Source organism: Rhipicephalus microplus, chromosome X (assembly GCF_043290135.1).
Source record: "Rhipicephalus microplus isolate Deutch F79 chromosome X, USDA_Rmic, whole genome shotgun sequence".
Lineage (NCBI taxonomy): Eukaryota > Metazoa > Arthropoda > Arachnida > Ixodida > Ixodidae > Rhipicephalus > Rhipicephalus microplus.
In genome coordinates, this window is record NC_134710.1 from 211,307,449 (window position 1) to 211,327,455 (window position 20,007).

The following is a 20,007-nucleotide window of genomic DNA, read 5'->3' on the forward strand; positions in this document are numbered from 1 at the left end:
TAAAGCGTTCTCATACACCGCATTTAGACGATTTTATTAAATATCAGTGACTGCATATAACCACAGAACACCTATATACTGATTAAGCGCTACTGCATTGCGCCTACGTTAAGTTAGCCCACAGGTCAAACAGTGCGTCAACTAATAAAATATACATCTTCGTAAACCACATACATCTCGACTTGCAATCAATAAACTGTACAATTTATTTTGTGCACTGCAAAACATCGCGAGAATGCTGTTGCGCATGTCTACATGACCTCAGTGACATGATCTCCATGCTTCAAAGGTAAGCGTGTTAATCTCGGAAACCACGTCAACTTTTGATGATATTGAAAAAGATGCGGCCTCTTGATTTGTCTGCATCATCGAGTTCCATAAAATGAAAAAAAAAGAAAACAGGAAGAAGAATACGGCAGCTTGCGATGAAAAAAATCGTAAACGTAAGCTCAACACAATCTCTGTTTATGTATTTTTATACAATATTATTATTTTACATGTATAGTACAGCCATGACCTCCCTGGTGCAGCCAAGTGCAGCTTAGTCGAGGATAGAGTTTATATGACTATGAAATCGAGGGGCCGCATCATAGAGTTATTATTGTATGAAACTCTAAAGGCCACATCTTTTTTGTCATAAGAAGTTAACGTGATCTCCGAGATTAACACGCGCACCCTTGAAGCATGGAGGCATGCGCAACAACATTGTCACAATGTTTTACATTGCACAGAATAGAATAAAACAATTACTGTCTCGTCGTGGGAGCGGCCGCCGAGTGCTAGGGCGAACGTCTTCGGACTTCAAAAGTTTTGCCAAACCAACCAAAGCCAGAGCCAGCTGCCGGTCCCTGGCAACATTGTGTGTTCACCGAAAAACTAGTGTCTAGAAATATACTGCCTAGCACCTTCCCTTCCTCCGTGCTGCCTAGTGTGCTGAGCGGGGGCATTCTGGACGAGAGAGGGTGACGATAGTTATAGCGCGAGAACAAAACGACGACACAGAGACAAGGAGGACACGATCTCGCGCTATAACTATCGTCATGCCATACCAACTAGCCCAAGCTGCCACACTTCTAAGAGAGGGTGGCCCCGCATATGATGAGTCTGATGACTGCACTCAGACGCCACAAGCAACGCTGCGTGTCGAGAGGGTGCACGAACGCGCGAAATTCATCTCGTCCTGTCGCTGCCGGAGCCTCGCCGCGTTTAAAATCAGGGTGTTACAGCTACCATTTGATTTGCTGTGAAGTTCGACAGCGTCACTGCAACACTGCAACATCCTGAGATGTTGAAAGCTAAGCGGCAATGCAGAAAAAGGACGTGTATTGTGCCGGTGTCTCAAAGAAGTTATCGGTCGAACAAGGAAAAGGTGTCTTGTTCCCCGCACTAACGGATCCAGTGTGGTTTCCTGAATGAAAAAGTAAGATCAAGAGGGCAGACAGAAGGCTGAATCCAAAGGCTGTGGTGTGAAAAAAGCATTCTGAGAGTGACTCCATCGCACTATCTTTTCGGATCAGGGTGAACGGTTTCGGGAACAAAATCGCCGTTTAGGCATAATTTCAAATATCAATATTTATCTGAAAAATTTGAAAATATCCTTTCAAATTTCATTCACACAGGTTTTCTCCCGCCATTTCAACGTCGGACTCCCTTTCCAACAGCGTTTTGGGTATCATATGCGGCGAGTGTCAGATTGTTCATTGGCATGTTATTATTCTTTGTTTTCACTAGAATTATAATAGAATGCAGGCTAAGAGGTAAAGGTTTTTGGGTCTTCTGTGATAACTTTTGCTCTCAATAACAAAGCACATTGAAAAAAATAACTCTAGTGGTTATACTGTCAATGGTTTTTTAAAAATTTCTTTGCGTACTGCAACCACTTTGAGCAGCTATCTATCTATCTATCTATCTATCTATCTATCTATCTATCTATCTATCTATCTATCTATCTATCTATCTATCTATCTATCTATCTATCTATCTATCTATCTATCTATCTATCTATCTATCTGTCTGTCTGTCTGTCTGTCTGTCTGTCTGTCTGTCTGTCTGTCTGTCTGTCTGTCTACCTATCAGTCTATCTATCTATCTATCGGTCTATCTGTCTCTCCATCCGTCCGTCCGTCTGTCTGTCCGTCTGTCTGTCCGTCTGTATGTCCGTCTGTACGTCCGTCCGTCTGTCCATCCGCCCGTCCGTCTGTCTGTCTATCTATCAAATCACCTACGTCTAGGTGCCCTCACGATCACCCCCTTAACTTAGGGTAAACCAAAATTAGTGCGGGTGGGTTAGATGGTTTGATGAATATGACTCGCTGGTTCTGACATAAATAATTTCACAATCCCGTCACGTGAATACGCCATGAAAACCTTCTCGCCCCATCTTATTTTTTAACGCGAGAGCTTTAAGCTGGCATTGGCAACGTTGGCCCTACGAATGCAAATAATAAACGTTTGTGTCCTAGCAGAGGATTCGAAGCCAAGAAATCTGCGTGGAAACCAAGAATTCTGCTATAGAGCCACGCCAGGTCTTCGAAATACTTTTCAAGAGCCAAATTTTTGTGAAACGCCAATGCTGGTTCCAGTGTTGACTGTCCCATTTCTCGCATATACTTAGTGCCGCTTCCTAATGTTTCACTTAATAAAAAATTACAACAGGGTCACCTTGCATAGCATTGATTCCCAAGTTACGTGGGATCTGCGTCTTTTTTTTGTGTGTGGGCAGTAGCGGATGGCGAAATGTATGCCACGAAATGATCTTCATTTCGATTTGCAAAGCGTCAGTACTGTGAAAGCAATCGAGTAGTTCTTATGCAATAAAGCATTATGTAAAAAACACTCCAAAAATGCAGTAAAATAATAGTTGGCCTTGCGTGGCTCAGCCTCCTGAAAGCTTCGCAGCGCTTGCGGAGCGCAAAGATTGAACGCAAATGCACCCACTCGCACAGCAGCGCACCATGTGGGCGCCACCGGCAGTCATCAGCTGTGGGGCCAATTCCTAGCCCGCGCTCAGCACACTAGGCAGTATATTTCTAGACACTGTAGAAAAACTACCCTTGGAAACTTCTGGTATGGTTAGAGTGTACTAGAAGTGTTGAGTGGCGTGACCACGCCTCGCCGCCTGATCCCTTCCGCGTTGCCCACAGCGGCGGTGCTGCAGTCGAAAAGTGGAAGGTATTCAGCTACTTCTACATGAGGAATGTCGATACAAAATGGAGGAAGTGAACCAGAAAATTGACTGGTAAATACTTAGAAAACAGCAGGGGGCCAAACCAAAAAGAACTAGCGGTTAATAAAAAGGTCAAGGAAGCTGAGACCGATATGTGGAGAATTGGCATGATTAAGAAGTCCGTACTAGACGATAGTTATAGCGCGAGAACAAAACGATGACACAGAGACAAGAAGGACACGAAGGACACGACCTTCTTGTCTCTGTGTCGTCGTTTTGTTCTCGCGCTACTACTATCGTCATGCCATACCAACTAGCCTAAGCTGCCACACTTCCGCACTAGAGATCTATCGAACTTTTAAGCAGGGAATTTCCAAGGAAATGATCTATGATAACACTCGGTGTAGTTCTCTACTGTTTGAGGCCAGAACGGGTGTATTGCGAACCAAAACATATCGGGCCAAATACGAAGGGGTAGACACGGTATGCAGTGCGTGTGGAGATGAAGAGGAAACTGCCGAAGACTTAATGTTCTGTAAAGGGCTTCACCCTGTAGTTCAGGACGATGGCGCAGAGTTTTTCAAAGCACTGGGGTTTAGAGACAGGGAGGGCAAAATAGACTTTGAGCGGGTAGAATTAACTAGAAGGATGTTATCTGATTGGTAGCAAAAGTCAAGGCACGAGTGAAAATTAAACCCTTCACTGCAAAGTACGAGTCCTCAACCTCACTTTTTAAAGAAAAAAAGAATAAATCTAGTTTTTGGCTCACGAAGTATTACGGCTTGGTGGCGTTAGCCACCGCCCGATCTAAAGGGTACAGCCATATCAATTCATCCTCTTCATCAACTGAAAGAGCAGCGCGCCACGTGCAGAAACTGCTATGCGCTTCGCCTCCTCCGTCGCGCTTTCTTGATGTCCAGATGTTGGATCATCATGACATGCGTGCAGAATCTCGTTTCGTAAAGGTGCAGGTACAACGAGTAAAAAGTTGTCACCATGAGGCTTGAAGTTCCTCTTGTAAAGGACCCCTTCTCGAAGACAGAATGAAAGGAGCCCTCTGGATAAAGTGCGCGGGACTTTAACGTTGAGTCCTTGGAAACGCTGTATAAGCGGCAGCAAATCGGGCTCATTTTGTTGTTGTTGAGCGATTTATGATGCCCGGACGACGCCTAGAAACGGAAAGTCTTCTTCCTCCGGCTCACTTGTCTCCACAGGTGCGCGTGACAGGCAGTCGGCATCGCTGTGTTTTTTCCCAGATTTGTATACCACAGTAATATCGCATACTCTTGTAGCCTAAGGCTCCATCTTGATAGTTGGCCAGAGGGATACTTAAGATTCGCCAGCCAACACAGGCAATGGTGGTCGCTGACTGCTCGGAATGGTCTACCGTAGAGGTACGGACGAAATTTACTTTTGGCCCAGATGACCGCGAGACACTCTTTTTCGGTTTCAGAGTAATTTGTCTCAGCTTTCGAAAGCTTGCGGCTGGCATACACTAGCACTTTTTCTTGACCGCTTTGCCGCTGGACTAGAATGGCTCCGAGGCCGACGTTACTCGCATCAGTGTGAACTTCAGTTTCGGCAGTCTCATCGAAGTGGGTGAGGATTGGAAAGGCTTGCAGGCATGTTCTTAACTCATCAAATGCTTCCTGTTGTTCACTTTCCCACATAAAGGGGACGTCGTCTTTAGTTAGATTAGTAAGTGGTTCAGCGATGTTCGAAAAATTTTCCACAAATCGCCGATAGTACACGCATAAACCCAGGAAGCGACGTACTGACTTCTTGTCTTTGGGTGTCGGGAACTTCACGATGGCAGCTGTCTTTTCGGGATCTGGCCGAACGCCTCCGGAGCTGACGACGTGTCCGAGGAATCGAAGCTCTTCAAAACCAAAGTGGCATTTTTCTGGCTTGATGGTCAAGTCTGCTGAACGAAAGGCTTCTAATATTGTGCGGAGTCACTCTAGACGTTGGTCAAATGTAGCTGAAAATACGACAATGTCCTCCAAGTGCACCAAGCAGGACTGCCATTTCAGTCCCGTGAGGACAGCGTCCATCATTCTCTGAAACGTCGCTCGCGCTGTGCACAGGCCGAATGGAAGCGCTTTAAATTCATAGAGGCCGTCTGGGGTTATGAATGCCGTCTTTTCATGGTCGCACTCATCCACCTCAATTTGCCAATATCCGCTATTGAGATCAAGGGAGGAGAAATATTTTGCACTCCGTAGTCGATCGAGTGTATCATCGGTACGCGGCAGAGGGTATACATCCCGTTTTGTTACGCTGTTCAGTTTCCGATAGTCGACGCAGAATCGAAGGCTGTTATCTTTATTTTTAACAAGCACTACGGGAGACGCCCATGGACTGCTGGTAGGCTGGATCACGTCATCCACCGACATAGCTTGTTCGGTCGAAAACGTTACACTGGATCTGCGCAGATTAATTATGGCTCTATTGGCTTGCAGAAAATCCATTCCTAGTATAAGCTCCCTTGAACATTCCGGCAGCACGATGAAGTCAGCAACGTAAGTAAAGCCTCTTATTTCGAGCCTTGAGGTGCATCTGCCGAGCGGTGTAATGGTGTGGCCACCTGCCGTGCGTATCTGTGCCCCACACCATTTTGTCACAACCTTTTTCAGTTTCTTTGCCAATTTGTGACTCATTACCGAATAATCAGCGCCGGTGTCAACTAAAGCATTTAGCTCATATCCATCTATTTTCAACCGCAAATCTGAAGTAATCTTCGCACTGCTGCGCTTATCCTCTGTAAACATAGCATCGTCACCTTGAAACCGTGACAGAGGATCTTCGCAGCTGTAGTTATCAGTGGCCTCACCTCCACAGGTCGCTTGCTTCAGTTTTCCGGGTGTGGGCTTGTGGAACGGTGCCCAGGCCGTGCGGAAGAAGCACGTGGGCTGGGTGATCGGTAACTCCTGGGCGATGGCGATCTTGGCTGATGTTGGCGTGGAATGAGTGGGCTCTGGCGCGTGGATAGGTACTCTTCGATCTCCGTTCGCCGTTTACCGTTTCGAGGGCATGGTGCGTAAAACCGAAAAGCCCTTAATCCTGCCTGTTGGTAAGCGCAGAACCTATACAGGTGACCTGCTTCCCCGCAATGGAAACACAAAGGCCTGCGCTCATGGTCACGCCAGGTGTCACTTTTTCGGGGCCTTTGATCCACGTAGCGAGCTACACTACGGGCTCATGGCAGGTAGGTAGCCATCGGTTCCAGTGGACGAGGTGCGCTGCGTACCGTCTGTGGGTAAGGAGCGGCCATCGCAACTGCTGCATTGGTGTGCGCTGCGGGTTGTCTGAGTACTTCGGAGTACGTAGGGATGCGTTGGATCGGCTGTGGCTCGCGCTCCGACTCACGTATTATCTGCCTCAGTTACTCGTACTACGTCGACGACAGTGTTGCTGTAGTGTTAGGTGCTTGCAACTTCCTGAGCTCTTCCCTGATCACCGACCTGATGAGTTCTCGCAGGGCGTCCATGTCACTTCGCTGGCCTCCAGAGAAGTCATTGGCAGGTGCGTAGTTTATGTCCCGACTGCACCGTCGAGCCCGCTGTTCTAGCGTTTTCTCAATGGTTGTCGCTTTCATATGAAACTCCGCAACTGTTCGTGGCATGGGTTGCGGACGAGAACAGCGAATAGCGCTTGTTTCACCCTATGCATGAGGTGGCGTAGCTTCTTATCTTCAGTCATACGAGAATCTGTGCGCTTGAACAGGCGGATCATGTCCTCGATGTACATTGCGACACTTTCGTTGGTAAGTTGGTGTATGGATTCAAGCGCAGCTTGCGCCTTTTCTTTACGATCCGCGGTGCTGGCATAAGTAGCCAAAGCTTGTCGCCAAAATTCATTCCAGGTCGTAAAGGAAGTTTCATGGTTCTGATACCACGTCTTTGCGAAGTCCTCCAAAGCAAAGTATACGCGGCGTAGTTTCTCTCTCTCTCGTCCCAACCGTTCAAACTTGCCACTCCCTCAAAGAGGTTCAGCCAATGTTCTACGTCTTCATACTAGTCGCCATGAAATACTGGTGGCTGGTGAGGCTGATTGATCACCACGTGTGCCGGTGTTACCTGGCTTGTCATGGTGGCGTCCATTCACTGAGTTTCCCTCGGTGTACGTGAAGTGGAGTTGACTTAATTCTGGTGAATCACCTCGCAGACGGCGACTGGTCCTCTGATGCACAGGTGTGAGCTCCACAGGATCAACTCGCTGGTGGTCGGAGCTACGCTGTCGTGCGTTCGTAGGGCTTTGATTCATTACCCAGCACCTCCATAAGAAATGCAACGATGTTGAAGGACTCGGGGGTCTAATAAAACGTATTTAATAAAGGCCGAACCTGTGCCCACAACTCAAAGGGACTATGGTCGTCGAACGTTACCGCCGAACACCAAAGATGTCCGCCTTCTTCTTCCTCTAAAAGAGAAGTCCCGAGCGCGTGGCCCACATCAGCCGGGTCCAGCTGGGTGCTCGTGCTATCATCATCGTCTCTGTGCAATACTAGACGGCGCGCATGTATGTCCCTGTGCGCGCGGTGATGGGTGCGTTGTTTGAATGCAGGCAAGATGTCGCGGCAATATATATATATATATATATATATATATGTGTGTGTGTGTGTGTGTGTGTGTGTGTGTGTGTGTGTGTGTGTGTGTGTGTGTGTGTGTGTGTGTGTGTGTGTGTGTGTATTTAAGCCTTTCGGAAAGCAATAATTATTATCTTCAGCAAAACTGGCATGATAAAACAGAGTCGTCACCGATTATTCTTGTACAGCATCTTATACTTGGGATTTATCGCGAAACCATCGAGCGCATGTAGGCTCATGTGAGGAACACTGTGCTCTGGATATCGTAGAGACTGCCGACAAAACAAGCGTGTGATTCAATCACGGTTTTGATACTTCTCTTCTCTTTGTAGTTCGCCAGTAGCCACTTATGATGTGACGCAGATAAAAGCACTGATTGAGTAAGAAGCTAGGCGGATCCGTGCGAATTCCAATTCACATTTTTTTTCTTGGTCGGCAGGCTCTTGAAACAGTGAATGTTTCGACACAATTTCGGCATGCCTGCAAATTCACTCGTGCTCCATGGCACGCAGCAGCTGCGTCCACTGATAAAGGCTGAGAAACTCATTAAACACGCTAAAAACGAGCAATTTACACGCTTTCGCAGGCTCGGGCGCGCGCGCTCCCAACGCAGACGCTCCTGAGATCTTCAGTACCATGCGACTAGAGCCTACTGTTACCCAGCGGAGAATCAGCCGAGATGCGGCGCGGCCGCCTTGCTTACTCTACTGCCCCTTTCTAGTACACTGTAGTATGGTGGCTTCTAGCCACCATACATTTGGTTTAGCTTATTTTGCATGGTTTTAGTCTTTTTTTGCTGGCCGCGGCTGCTTGTGTTCCAATGTTTTATGTGGATAAAATTATTTCGATGAAGCGCTCGCAACTCGGGCACGCTGTGTCAAGCTAGGATGCAGTCTGCAAGCCTGAAAGAATTTTATATGCTAGTCAAAACGCTCTGTTTTTCCACCGATGACGATGGTAGACACCCTAACGATGGAAAGAGCGCCTGCATTGCAGCGATTAGGCGAGAAAACTGGATTCCCACTGAGAGCGCGTACGTTTGTTCTGCCCACTTTTTTAAAGGCAATGTAAAAGCTCGGCGTAGGCTAATAGCACAGAGGCGATACTCAGATGTCAAACTACAGTGTTCTAGAAGGAGAACACTGTAGTTAGACTAGTCGAAGGCCTCCAGTTACAGGGAACACATCGGTAGCTGTCACAAGCTTCTACCCGTAGCAGATGAGTGCACTGATGGCTAGTATGGGTAGCAAAACGTGAATGCTGACACTGAAAATTCATCGCAAAAGTGTTTCTTTTATAGTTTGAGCGATATCAATAATGATGTGTCCTGTTCGAAAAAACATCGGACACAAAGTTATCGCGCTCAACATGAATCCCCGCGCAATGTACGTACGTCACGGTGTTCACATTTTGTTGTCGTTGCATTTGATATTTTTGAAAGCGACGCCAGCAAGTGGGCTCTCATCTGTTCGAGCAAATGGCCTGTTTTTCTGTCGTTAGTGAACATCGCCACATAATTCATCTTTCGGTGTGAACATGCATATGTAGGTTTAGGTTCACCTTAAAAGTTTGATTAATGAATATAGCTTACTCGTGAGGAAACCATAATAGTTCACGTGAGCCAGCCGCAGTTGACGTCATCACATACTCACTACATTTTATAATTGTTCAGTCGCACGAACACTTCGAATTTCGAGCGATTCTGATTGCCGCTGATCTCTAAAAAAAAAAAAAACACGCCAGTCCTGCGTGGAAGGCACGGCATAGTAAGAGCGAAAAGAGTGGCGTTTCACAGCCTTTCCTAAACACTATTTGGGTAACTACTGCAAGCATACTTGCTGGGTGCCCACTACATCATTACTAATGATGATTTCTGGGTAGTAGACCAGCATTTGCAATGATATGTTTCGTCATTTTTCTGAGAAACGTTGCATACGATAAATACGTGCAAGGAATTTTGTGCCAATCGGGCAGTGGCTGACGACGAGTAATTATGCCTAGGTGGGTGTGCACCTCACTTATTAGGTGATCAAAAACAAGCTTTTGTAATGAATCGGAGCATTGGACGACACACTTAATTGTTACGCTATTGGCATTGTGTGACGAATCGCTGTTCCTTTGCTGTTAATTCTAAAACAATTTATTACTCATATTCCTTTCCCGACATCAAAAAGCCTGCCTAAGATTCGCGAACAAGTCCCAAACTCCGACGTGGCTCACTGGGCTGGCACGCAGTGGACCCAGGTTCGAGCCCCACTGTGTCCTTGGTACTGTTTTTTTTTTTCGCGATAGGGGTTACGGACACCAGCGGCGGTGGCGGACAACTACGACGCCGCGCGTGACCCGATTTTTGGTCTCATAACAGCTTTCGCTGTAAAAGTGCCCGGTGTGACACAGGCGCAGAAATTAGCGTTTTATCCTGAGGTTGTGTGCTTAGACGATAACACATATAAGTTCGTGGTTCGACAGAAGTCAGGTTTTCAGTTCTATTGAAAAAGCTTAATTGAACAACTTCACTGTGGATGGGCAACTCTTCTCCCGCATGTTAACGATGTGGGCGCGCTTTGAAGACGCGGACAGGGAAAAAACAGGTGTGATTCCTTGTCCGCGTCTTCAAAGCGCATCCACATTGTCGACATCCTGAACCAACTGACCCAATTAAGTTCGCTGACAAATTTCTCCTGCAGTTTATGCATTTTCTGTTTGTATAGGCGTGGTCACTGTCCGAGCTAAGTAGCAGGGCTGGGCAAAGATACTTTGAAATTGCATCATGATACGATACAAGATGCTCAGACAAAAAGTATTGGAGATACAAATACAAGATACTGCCGCGAAAATTGTATCGGATACTATACTTGCCAATTGTATGTTAAGATATTTTGATACATTCGCAACTTTGTTTTATAGACCCCCAGAATCTAGTAGCGAACGCATGTGCACAAAACCGAATGCCTCAAAACTTCTGAAATGTGCCCAATTTCATTTTAATGAAATTTTTGGTGGAGTATCAAAAGTTTTGTCCCATGCATAGTAAAATAGCTTACTTCCGAGGAACTTATTCTTTTCTTCCGTTGTATTTGCTTCCACGTTAATATGCCACCCTTCTACGGACAGCTCTGAAGAAACGTCGCTGACGGTGATTCTTGCTTGTCAGTTCTGCTGAGCTTGCCGACCAGCTAGCGGATTGCCACATGATCTTCAATAAGAAGCCTTCGTACGATTGTACAATTGTGCAAATACCAGTGTGCAGTTTCAGCTTGTCCATGAAAGATCGTTTTGCAATGCCGAATCACCGGTGTACAACAGCAAAAACACCGGTAGCGACATTTTTATGGAACATTGTGTATATATAGGGAAGCCTGCATAGAGCGCATAAAGCTGCTATTCCTTTTCTTATTGTGATTATCTGCTGGCATAAATAGTTCGTTACCTATATACTCACAAACGCGTAATCAATTTTCTTGAGCGACAGGACGTGTGCACCTCAGAAACGCCTTAGACGTACAGCATGTATTTTCACGTGGTGGTGACTCTGAAGAATTCGCCAGTCCCTCATGGAAAGGATGATACTTACACGCCTATAGATTGGTACCTCGAGCGCTACAACGTATACAACGTATACAACGGATGAAGTCATGGAAAGGATGATACACGCCTATATGGTACCTCGGCGCTACAACGTATACCCAAACTGCATGACGGGTTTTCGGTGAGGTAGGTCATCTCTTGACAACGTGATTTATCTCACAACATTTATCCAGCAACAGAAGAGCCTCAAGCACATACCACTGGCACTCTTCCTCGACGTCAAAGGGGGCTTATGATAACGTAACACATAAAGCCATCCTAGACTCGTTGGAAGTTGTCGAAATCGGTGGTCGGATGTTTCAATGGATCCAGGACTATTTGACAAGAAGGTCTTTTTTTGTACAAACCACAGATGGACCTACCACCAATTACTATACTTCCCGTGGCGTCCCTCAGGGCGCCGTATGAAGTCCCACTTTATTTAACCTCGTGATGGTAGGTCTTCGTGAAATTTTGCCCAGTACTGTCCTCATATCTATATATGCTGACGATATTTGTCGATGGACTTCGGCTGTAACTCGTCTACAAGTACGTGCAAGAGTCCAGCAGGCTGCCACCCTGACATGCTCATATTTCCGCAAGCAAGGTCTTTCCGTCTCAACGGAGAAATGTGCATTGGTTGCGTTTACTCGCAGAGCCATGACACAATACCCCGTTACCATCAATGGACAAAATATTTCATACCAGAAGAACCATCGCTTCCTGGGTGTGATCATTGACAGGGACGTTTCGTGGAGTACCCACTGCAATTACCTGAAGAGAAGGCTAACTTCCATCGTCCATGTAATACGGTTCCTCTGCGGAAAATCTTAGGGCACATCGATAAGGTCAATGATGCTGCTATACAGGGCACTGTTTCCGGGATTTTTGCGCTACAGCTTGCCGTTACTGGCAAGTACGTGCAAGACGAACATCCACACCCTCGAAAGTCTGCAAGGACAAACACTACGTGTGTGCTTAGGATTGCCGCGATGCACCTCAACCTACGGGGCAATTATGATCGCAAGAGTGCATCCAGTTCAAACATACATCACCAGTGAATATTTGAGAGCCCACATAAGACACCTCTGCCGAGTTCCTGGTCACCATGTTGCAGTGTTACCACTTCAAAGACCACAAGCGATGTTTTCAAAGGTTATATCTGCTCATAGAGAATGCCTTCTTTTTGGCTTCACTCCAGTAACAAGACCTGCGTCACATCCCTGGTGCCTACAACAACCACAGGTGTGCCTCACTATTCCGGGAATAACGAACAAGAGTCGTCGTTCAACAGTGGTCTTACGACAGGTGACATTGTCGCTACTCAACGAAAAATACGGCCAGAGGACCCACATTTACACCGATGGACCGGTCTCGGCTGACAGCTCCACAGGTGCTGTTGTCATCCCGACGTACCAGGTCACTATAAAGTTCAAACTGTCGCATAGGACAACATCCACAGCAGCGGAGCTTGCGGCCTTACGGGCTCGATCCTATACTTTATATCGCGGAAGCCCGGCCTCAAAAATGGGCTGTGTTCTGTGACTCCAAGGCATCCCTTCAGAGCTTGCAATCAGCTTTACGACAAAGGGTGCATCAACAACTAGTGAATGAAATAAGAGAAGTGCTTCACGAAGTTTTATCGAAAGGACATGACGTGGTGTTCCAGTGGTTACCGAGACATTGTGGTATTGTCAGTAACAACCTTGCTGATAATGCTGCCCGATCCGCCCACGCGAACGCCCAGACAACCCCAATTCCATTATCGAGAACCGACGCTGCAAGGGGCCTTCACTCGTTCGCTAACACTATGTCGGAAACTTGGCTGAGTCACTATCCCCAGGAATTCTAGACATAACATGTCGCGCCATCTCTCGGCGGCAGCCGGATCACCTCAGCGTAACTGAATGGGAAGCGCACGAAAAAAATTCATATCTCACGAACCAGACACGATATCAAAAACGACTCCCGGTTTATAATACTACGCAACCACCATAACATTCGACGCCTAATGTCAATGTCGTGCGACTAAGAGCCTTCCTTCCCAGACAATCGGAATATTTTTCCACACAGCCTATGGGAGCGGACCCAATTTTGACACACTTTGGCCTCTTTAAACATCGATTGCAAAGCTTAGAAAATAGATTTCAAAAACGACTCCCGGTTTTAGATTTGCCGATAAACGATATTTCGATTAATATAATGCGTTATTTCGTAGCTTAAGCCATGTAGCTTCCTGGATCGTTTTTTTGTAAACCTTATAAACCCTTTTCATAAATTTAAAACTGGCTTTCTTGCAATAAACCTTGGTATAACGGAGAAGCCAGTTAACATTTAGTAAATAGCGTGTTGCGTTGTTTGGTTACAGTTTGACGAGGAAAACGCGTCCATGTGCAACTAGGGCCTCATTTCCACTTGATGAATGGCAGGTACTGCCGTTAGTTGGACGAATATTCAGTGTAGGGAAGCGAACTTGCGGAGTATAAAATGTGCTTATTTGTTGTTTTCAAGGCCCGCATTTGCATCGGTGTGTTTCAGAACTGCTCGGGGCGCTCACAATATTTTTCAATGCATGTACTTCGTCTTGCATTTATTTTTCACGCATCACTCGTATAAAAAAATCATGAAGTTCGAACTGCGATTCGTGCACCAGATAGAGGACTATGGATTGCTGCGGCGAAAATAGAACGCGTTGTGAGTAATATCATTAGGAATAACCACATCGCGCAAGAGTACCTTAAATGTGAAACATTCATTAATGAACTTAGGTAACTTTGGGTGTATCTGTCTTTCTATCTAGCCGCTTACGACTTTGTGCTCTTCGGACCATATCGTTCATGGGGTTTATATCAAAACTGGTGGGGCATAACACGACTGTATGGCAATCATAAATGACAGGTCATTATAGAATCATGTCATGTTTCTCATGAACAACATTGATTATATGCCGCGCTCTCCGGACCATATCGTTCATGAGGTTACGACACTGCGCCCGGCTCGGAGCCGGGCGCAGTGTCGTAACCAGAATTTCAAGGGTTTAGGCTTCTCCGTAGTCCGTCTGTGTGTCCAGCACACGCTACATACCCACTCTACGCCCACCGTGACTTTCATGAAGTAGGAGTCCCTGCACTTCCCTTCCTTCCCCTTCCGTCCTTCCTTTATGAAGTACCCAGTGTGCCATTCTCCATTCTGATGATGTACCTGATGATATGTGTGGTTTAACGTCCCAAAACCACCATTATGAGAGACGCCGTAGTGGAGGGCTCCGGAAATTTCGACCAGCTGGGGTTCTTAAACGTGCATCCAAATCTGAGCACACGGGCCTACAACATTTCCGCCTCCATCGGAAATGCAGCCGCCGCAGCCGAGATTCGATCCTGCGACCGGCGGGTCAGCAGCCGAGTACCTTAGCCACTAGACCACGGCGGTGGGGGCTGATGATGTACTTGCTAGACATCTGCAAGGCATTACGCGAACTTTGTATGTGCTGTAGTTGATCACGATGAAGAATACGCGTCTTTCAGGCTACATATTCGCGTTGTGCCATGGATGGAAACGAACCCAAAGGCCCTCTCGCCTGCGACTTTAGTGAACTAGAACGTTCTAGTTCATTATATTCTTATGGCTTTATCCAAGCGCCGTGTGTCTTGTACTCCCTGACAAAAAGATAACTAAAGTTAAAGTAAGCCAGTTTGGTAATGTAATGTCGACTGCAAAAATTTAGCATGAGCAGGACGTACTTATGTATGAAATTGGCTTTCATAGTAATTATTTTATTAATAAGGAATGCCCCCGCCTCTAGATGGATATTCTAGTCGGAAAGACCAGTTGCCGATTATGTGAAATTATGTATAGACTGCCATGTAAATTGTAATGCAGTAATATCAGGGGCGAATTCAGAAGCCAAATATAATTAATCTGTTGTTGCAGAATGAATAGATCGACCCTTCCAATGGAGACTCTTGAGCGTATCCAAAGCGCTTTCTGTTTAGAAATCTCTTTGAGAGGCCCTCATTGTCCGTCAAATACTTGTTGTTCCTTGACTGTTTCGGTGAGGTAGAGAAAAAGAGAAGAAACTTTATTTTTATTCCACAAAAAGTTTCTGGGCAAGTGGGTGGTGTTTCTGCATTTCGATCCTCACTTTGGCTCTGTATACCTACTATAGAGAGAGCATCCTGCTGACTGAGAACTCTGTATATACGGGCCTGGTTTCAGATTAGGCGTCGTTGGATGGTCGCGAAAGCTCTGAATTTTGTGAAGCCATGCCCGACTCTCCTGGTGATTCAAATACATGAGTCATCTGGTTAGTTGCAATCTGTGACAGGGACTTACAAGTGTTTGCCGCCAGGCGTTGCATGGGCTTTTCTATTGCCTTTTTAATCACATCAGTGATAGAGAGGATGACTCTTCTATTTCAGTGTTATCACGAGCCACAACACTGTTAGTGCAGTGGAAACATGTTAGTGAATCGAAAACACCTTCTGCAGGGAGGACACCAGCAGTAAGCGTTGATCTCGGTTTTTCAACTTTTTATTGACTTTAAGAACACCAGCTTATGCTTTAGCTGACGATGACACACTGCGGATTACACACTGATGAAAGTAAAATTACATTGCCTTTAACAACCGCAATTACTAACAGAAAGAGCACAAAAAAACTGATTCAATTTCATATATCTTATGCGTACATTTGCACAACAGTACATTTCTTGTAGTCCGTATCTGGAGCTACAACCAACCGATTTAAATACCAAAACAATGGTCAAAATTTATGCAATATTTGTCATGCACATTATTCATGGTACAAATTCCACGTGGCAATAAACTTTCTACAGTTTTTCTTTGCAAGCTCTTAGGTTTGCATTTTTCCTTTTGTCGGCATTGGCACATTACACAGCAATATTCGGATGTCGCGTTTCTTCACAACTTATCACAGTCACAGCTTTGGTATCCCCCGTGTACGCTGTAAGCGTCGTTAGGTTGGTGAGATCAAACGTAGGCGAGCGCAGACCTGAACGTTCATTCAGGATGTTCTAAATTAGCTGACATCTTGAATTCTAAAACATTATTTGAAGTCTGCGTCTGATCAAGAAAGACTGGAAGCAAGATACTACCAAGAACGTGCAATAGCACTTGAATAAAATCGAAAAGGCATGTGAAGCTGCTGTACTAAAATGAAATTTACGTCACACTAGTGTGCAGTTTGTTGTGGAACACCAAGATTAGTATCAGCGTGTAACTTACGGCGTTTAACGCTTATATTGGCGCATTAATCCAGGATGTACTGCCTTATAGTCCCTGTTGGTTCGGACACTTCACTTGATTACACCTACTCTGATACGCCCAAATCTAACAATGAACAAATATGATATAGAACGAATTTGTAAGAGGAACAAATGACAACAGCGAACAAAATCAAGTAGAATTAAAAAAATACATAACGATAAACATACATAGTATTTCGCATGTGAAAAAAAAAGTGTGCTCAAGGTTCGAGAAGTCTTAAAACAGAAAGCAAGATAATGAGAACGCAATACAGACACCAAGAACGAATTGAAAAAAAAAAACTTTGGTTAACAAATGAAATGAAAGAATTGTGTTGTCAGAACACCCGAGTTGAGGTAATGTTCCTTGACTATGTTTAACAAAGTGTGAAAAACTTATCGATAATTGAAATTTTTCGGGAGTTAACCCTTGCCGTTGCCAAACAACACAAAATGTCTGCTGACAGCCTTCAGCAAGGTAGAAAAAATACTTGACGACCAAAGCTGGGACAGCACGAAATACAGCAGCATGAATAAACTGGAACTTTGTTAAAGTCCTTACTGGTGCCATCTTCAAGAAACCCATTGCTGAGCACACGGAGGAGTTGGCAGCCACAATGCGCATATGTCGACACTCGATGATTCTGTGAACGCTGCTCCAGTCAAAAATGGAAACAACGTGATATGACGCATTAGCACTATTTCAACAACAGAAAATGTCAGTCCGTGCGAAGCGCAGGGACCAGGTGACATGCATGGACGAAAAAAAAAAGTGGGGCGACGTTTGGCATTGGCCACTTCGTTTACATGAAATGCAGCCGTCTGAAAAAGCGGGTGGCCGTTGTCACTATAAGAAAACAAACGCAACATCACAGTTTGCTCATATCACAGACTGGCGTAGACTAGAAAGCAATTCTTGTACTCTGGTAGCTTATCGAGACGCGAGAGGCCGGTCAGACTTCGCTAAAAGAGATCAGATCGGCCGCTAGTATGAACTCTCGGGAACGTGAGAGAACGAATAAACGTGGCAGAAGCCAGGTACTCAAGACTAATAAGTCTGCCGTCCGAAGTACAGAAACAATACAACTAGGCTTTATGTGAACACCGCGAAGAGCGATGGTGCTCAACTGCGGAATATGCACCGTTTTGCACGATGCCTTCAGAGTGCACCACGCCTCGAGTGCCGTCGCTGTAGGAGTATACACCCGTTTCGTCAATCTATGTCCGAACATCCCGCAAAATGGACGCTTATCCCCGTTCTTGCACTTTGTACTCACTTCCTAGGTGAACTTCTCAGTATAAACCGTCTGAGACATGTTCCCATTGGGGAGGACGATCTCGTCTTATGTTCCCATATTCCGTGTCCGTTACCTAAAGCGAAGTGGTCGCACGTAACAACCAAGAAACTAAATAGTTCACAACTGTTTCACGAATTGCTGACCTTTATGACATAGAATTCGCGTCCGTTTAGTACTGAACCACATCCGTTGTACCGAATATTCAATGCGAAACGTAGCAGAGAGATGAATTCGACACTGCATTTACAACCGTCCTGTGGGCCCACCTAGTAAAAGCACGACTTATACATAAAAATAAAAAAACAGGCTTACTGCTTGAATTTGCGTTGAAGAGGCCGTGGCATCTTTTGTCAGGGAAGAACACATCACACCTTTAACGAAGGCTACACAAGCTAACAGAGAAGCTACTTTAGAGATGCTGCACAAGCGAACAGCTTTTTTTTTTTACCTGCGAAGTAACAAAAACAAAAAGAAAATGACGCCAAGGCATCTTTACACCAGTAATCGGTCCGCATTACTGCATTTTCGATGCAGCAACGTTAAAAGAAGAATGTGCAGAAGTGAAGTTCACTATCTTGCCTTGACGCTAGAAGCAGTGCCTGTGCGGCTGATGAGTGCGAAACAACTTGCATACTTCTAAGGGGCTCAAACGAGGCGGGAGGCTCCATCATTGTACTGGATGTTCGAATCGAGGAAAGACAAAAAAAAACACACGCGATTGCTGAACGTGCAAGGAGAGAGCTATAATTATGGCTGGCGTCGTCAAAGCACCGCGGTGAGCCTCAATAGAGGAGTTTAGCAGAACATGAACTTATTCCCAGTGAAGGGCACACGTCAGCGATGGTGCGCAGTGATTGTACGTCGCCAGCAGCACAATTGACACCTTAATGCCTTTCGGGGGTTATCAAGGGCATCGTGCCTTCGGGCCGTACGTGAAAAGTCATGCAAGGATGGCTAGGGTGAGAGATGCTTCTTGCCTATTCCTCAAGAGCTGCAGACGTGGCTTGAAGGCTGCACCACGCGCACTTCACTGAGTACATAACATCTATTCTGCTTAACCTCTCCCCGAAAGCAAGGGTTAATGTATACAGCGAGAACTTTCACGTGGAAATGAAATCTTCCACTCAACGCGGCACGACTTTCTCTTCAGGCTCACCGCGGCGATTGAGCCGAAAGGCGTACCGCTAACCAGAATTTGATATTGCATCCGACGCTTGCCATCCTAAAAATCTACAGAACTTTAGCATGCACAGTATACTCAATTCAGGGACGTTTGGTAACGGGGGATGCCATTCCAATGAGCACTAGCGTAGATGTCACCTTGGTCCGTGGGCGCCGACGGGTCGGGTTCGGTAGGAGCATGTGCCGAGCAGCTGTCCAGTTCTTCTAAAGGAAGGGGCAGCCCGTCGTCAAAGTCGTTCGTGTCCTCACCATTGTCGCGACGTGTAGGAGACTCCTCCCCTATATGCAAGGAAAACATATCAGGTTCCCGCGTAAACAGATGTCACTTCTGTTTCTCGTGGGAACACCACTCACATCCAATGTCAACCGATCTGGTCATCTCCCCGAGCCCGTTTCCTGCTTCCGACGCCATGAACTCTCCCCAGCTCTGCTGGGACTCCTGGGACTTCTGTGGAGACTCCGGCCACGTCATCTGCTGCTGCTCGTTTTGATCAAGTGGTGGAAACTCCGGCTTCCACGAACTCTGGAAGCTGTCCACGGCCGCTGGCACAAATGCCGGTGCTGGCGACGCCATTGTAGGCACCGCGGACGTGGTCGCAGATTCACTTGGGCTCACGAACGCCTGCACACACTGGTCTTGTTAACATTCACTCATCGATTTATTTAGGTGCGTGGGCACGTATAAAACCCCGGGTGATTGAAATTCACGTAGCACCTCTTTCCCCCTTCACCTACGTTGTCGTGTCTCATAATGACTTCGTGATTTTGGCACGTAAAACTTTCAAAAATTATTCATCCACTCATTTGTACATGTTTAAACAATGCGCCGTTACACCGTATGGCCTGGAGCAAAGGCTCGGGTCTCGCGTACCAGCTATTCTGCGATAGCATCTTTCCGCAGACAGGTATCGCAAGAGGGACTAAACCGCTAGGAAGTATTCAC

At 46.1% G+C, this 20,007-nt stretch overlaps 1 protein-coding gene across 1 annotated transcript; it reads right to left on the reverse strand.

Annotated features, from left to right (window-relative positions):
- Nucleotides 1-15,835: 15,835 nt before the first annotated feature.
- LOC142775946 (uncharacterized) lies at nucleotides 15,836-19,683 on the reverse strand. Its single transcript, XM_075878540.1, has 2 exons — nucleotides 19,419-19,683; nucleotides 15,836-19,343 (listed from the first exon to the last, which is right to left on the reverse strand). Exons 1-2 carry the CDS (start codon nucleotides 19,636-19,638, stop codon nucleotides 19,141-19,143), a joined length of 423 nt encoding a protein of 140 aa, XP_075734655.1. The 5' UTR covers nucleotides 19,639-19,683; the 3' UTR covers nucleotides 15,836-19,140.
- Between the last annotated feature and the right edge of the window lie 324 nt (nucleotides 19,684-20,007).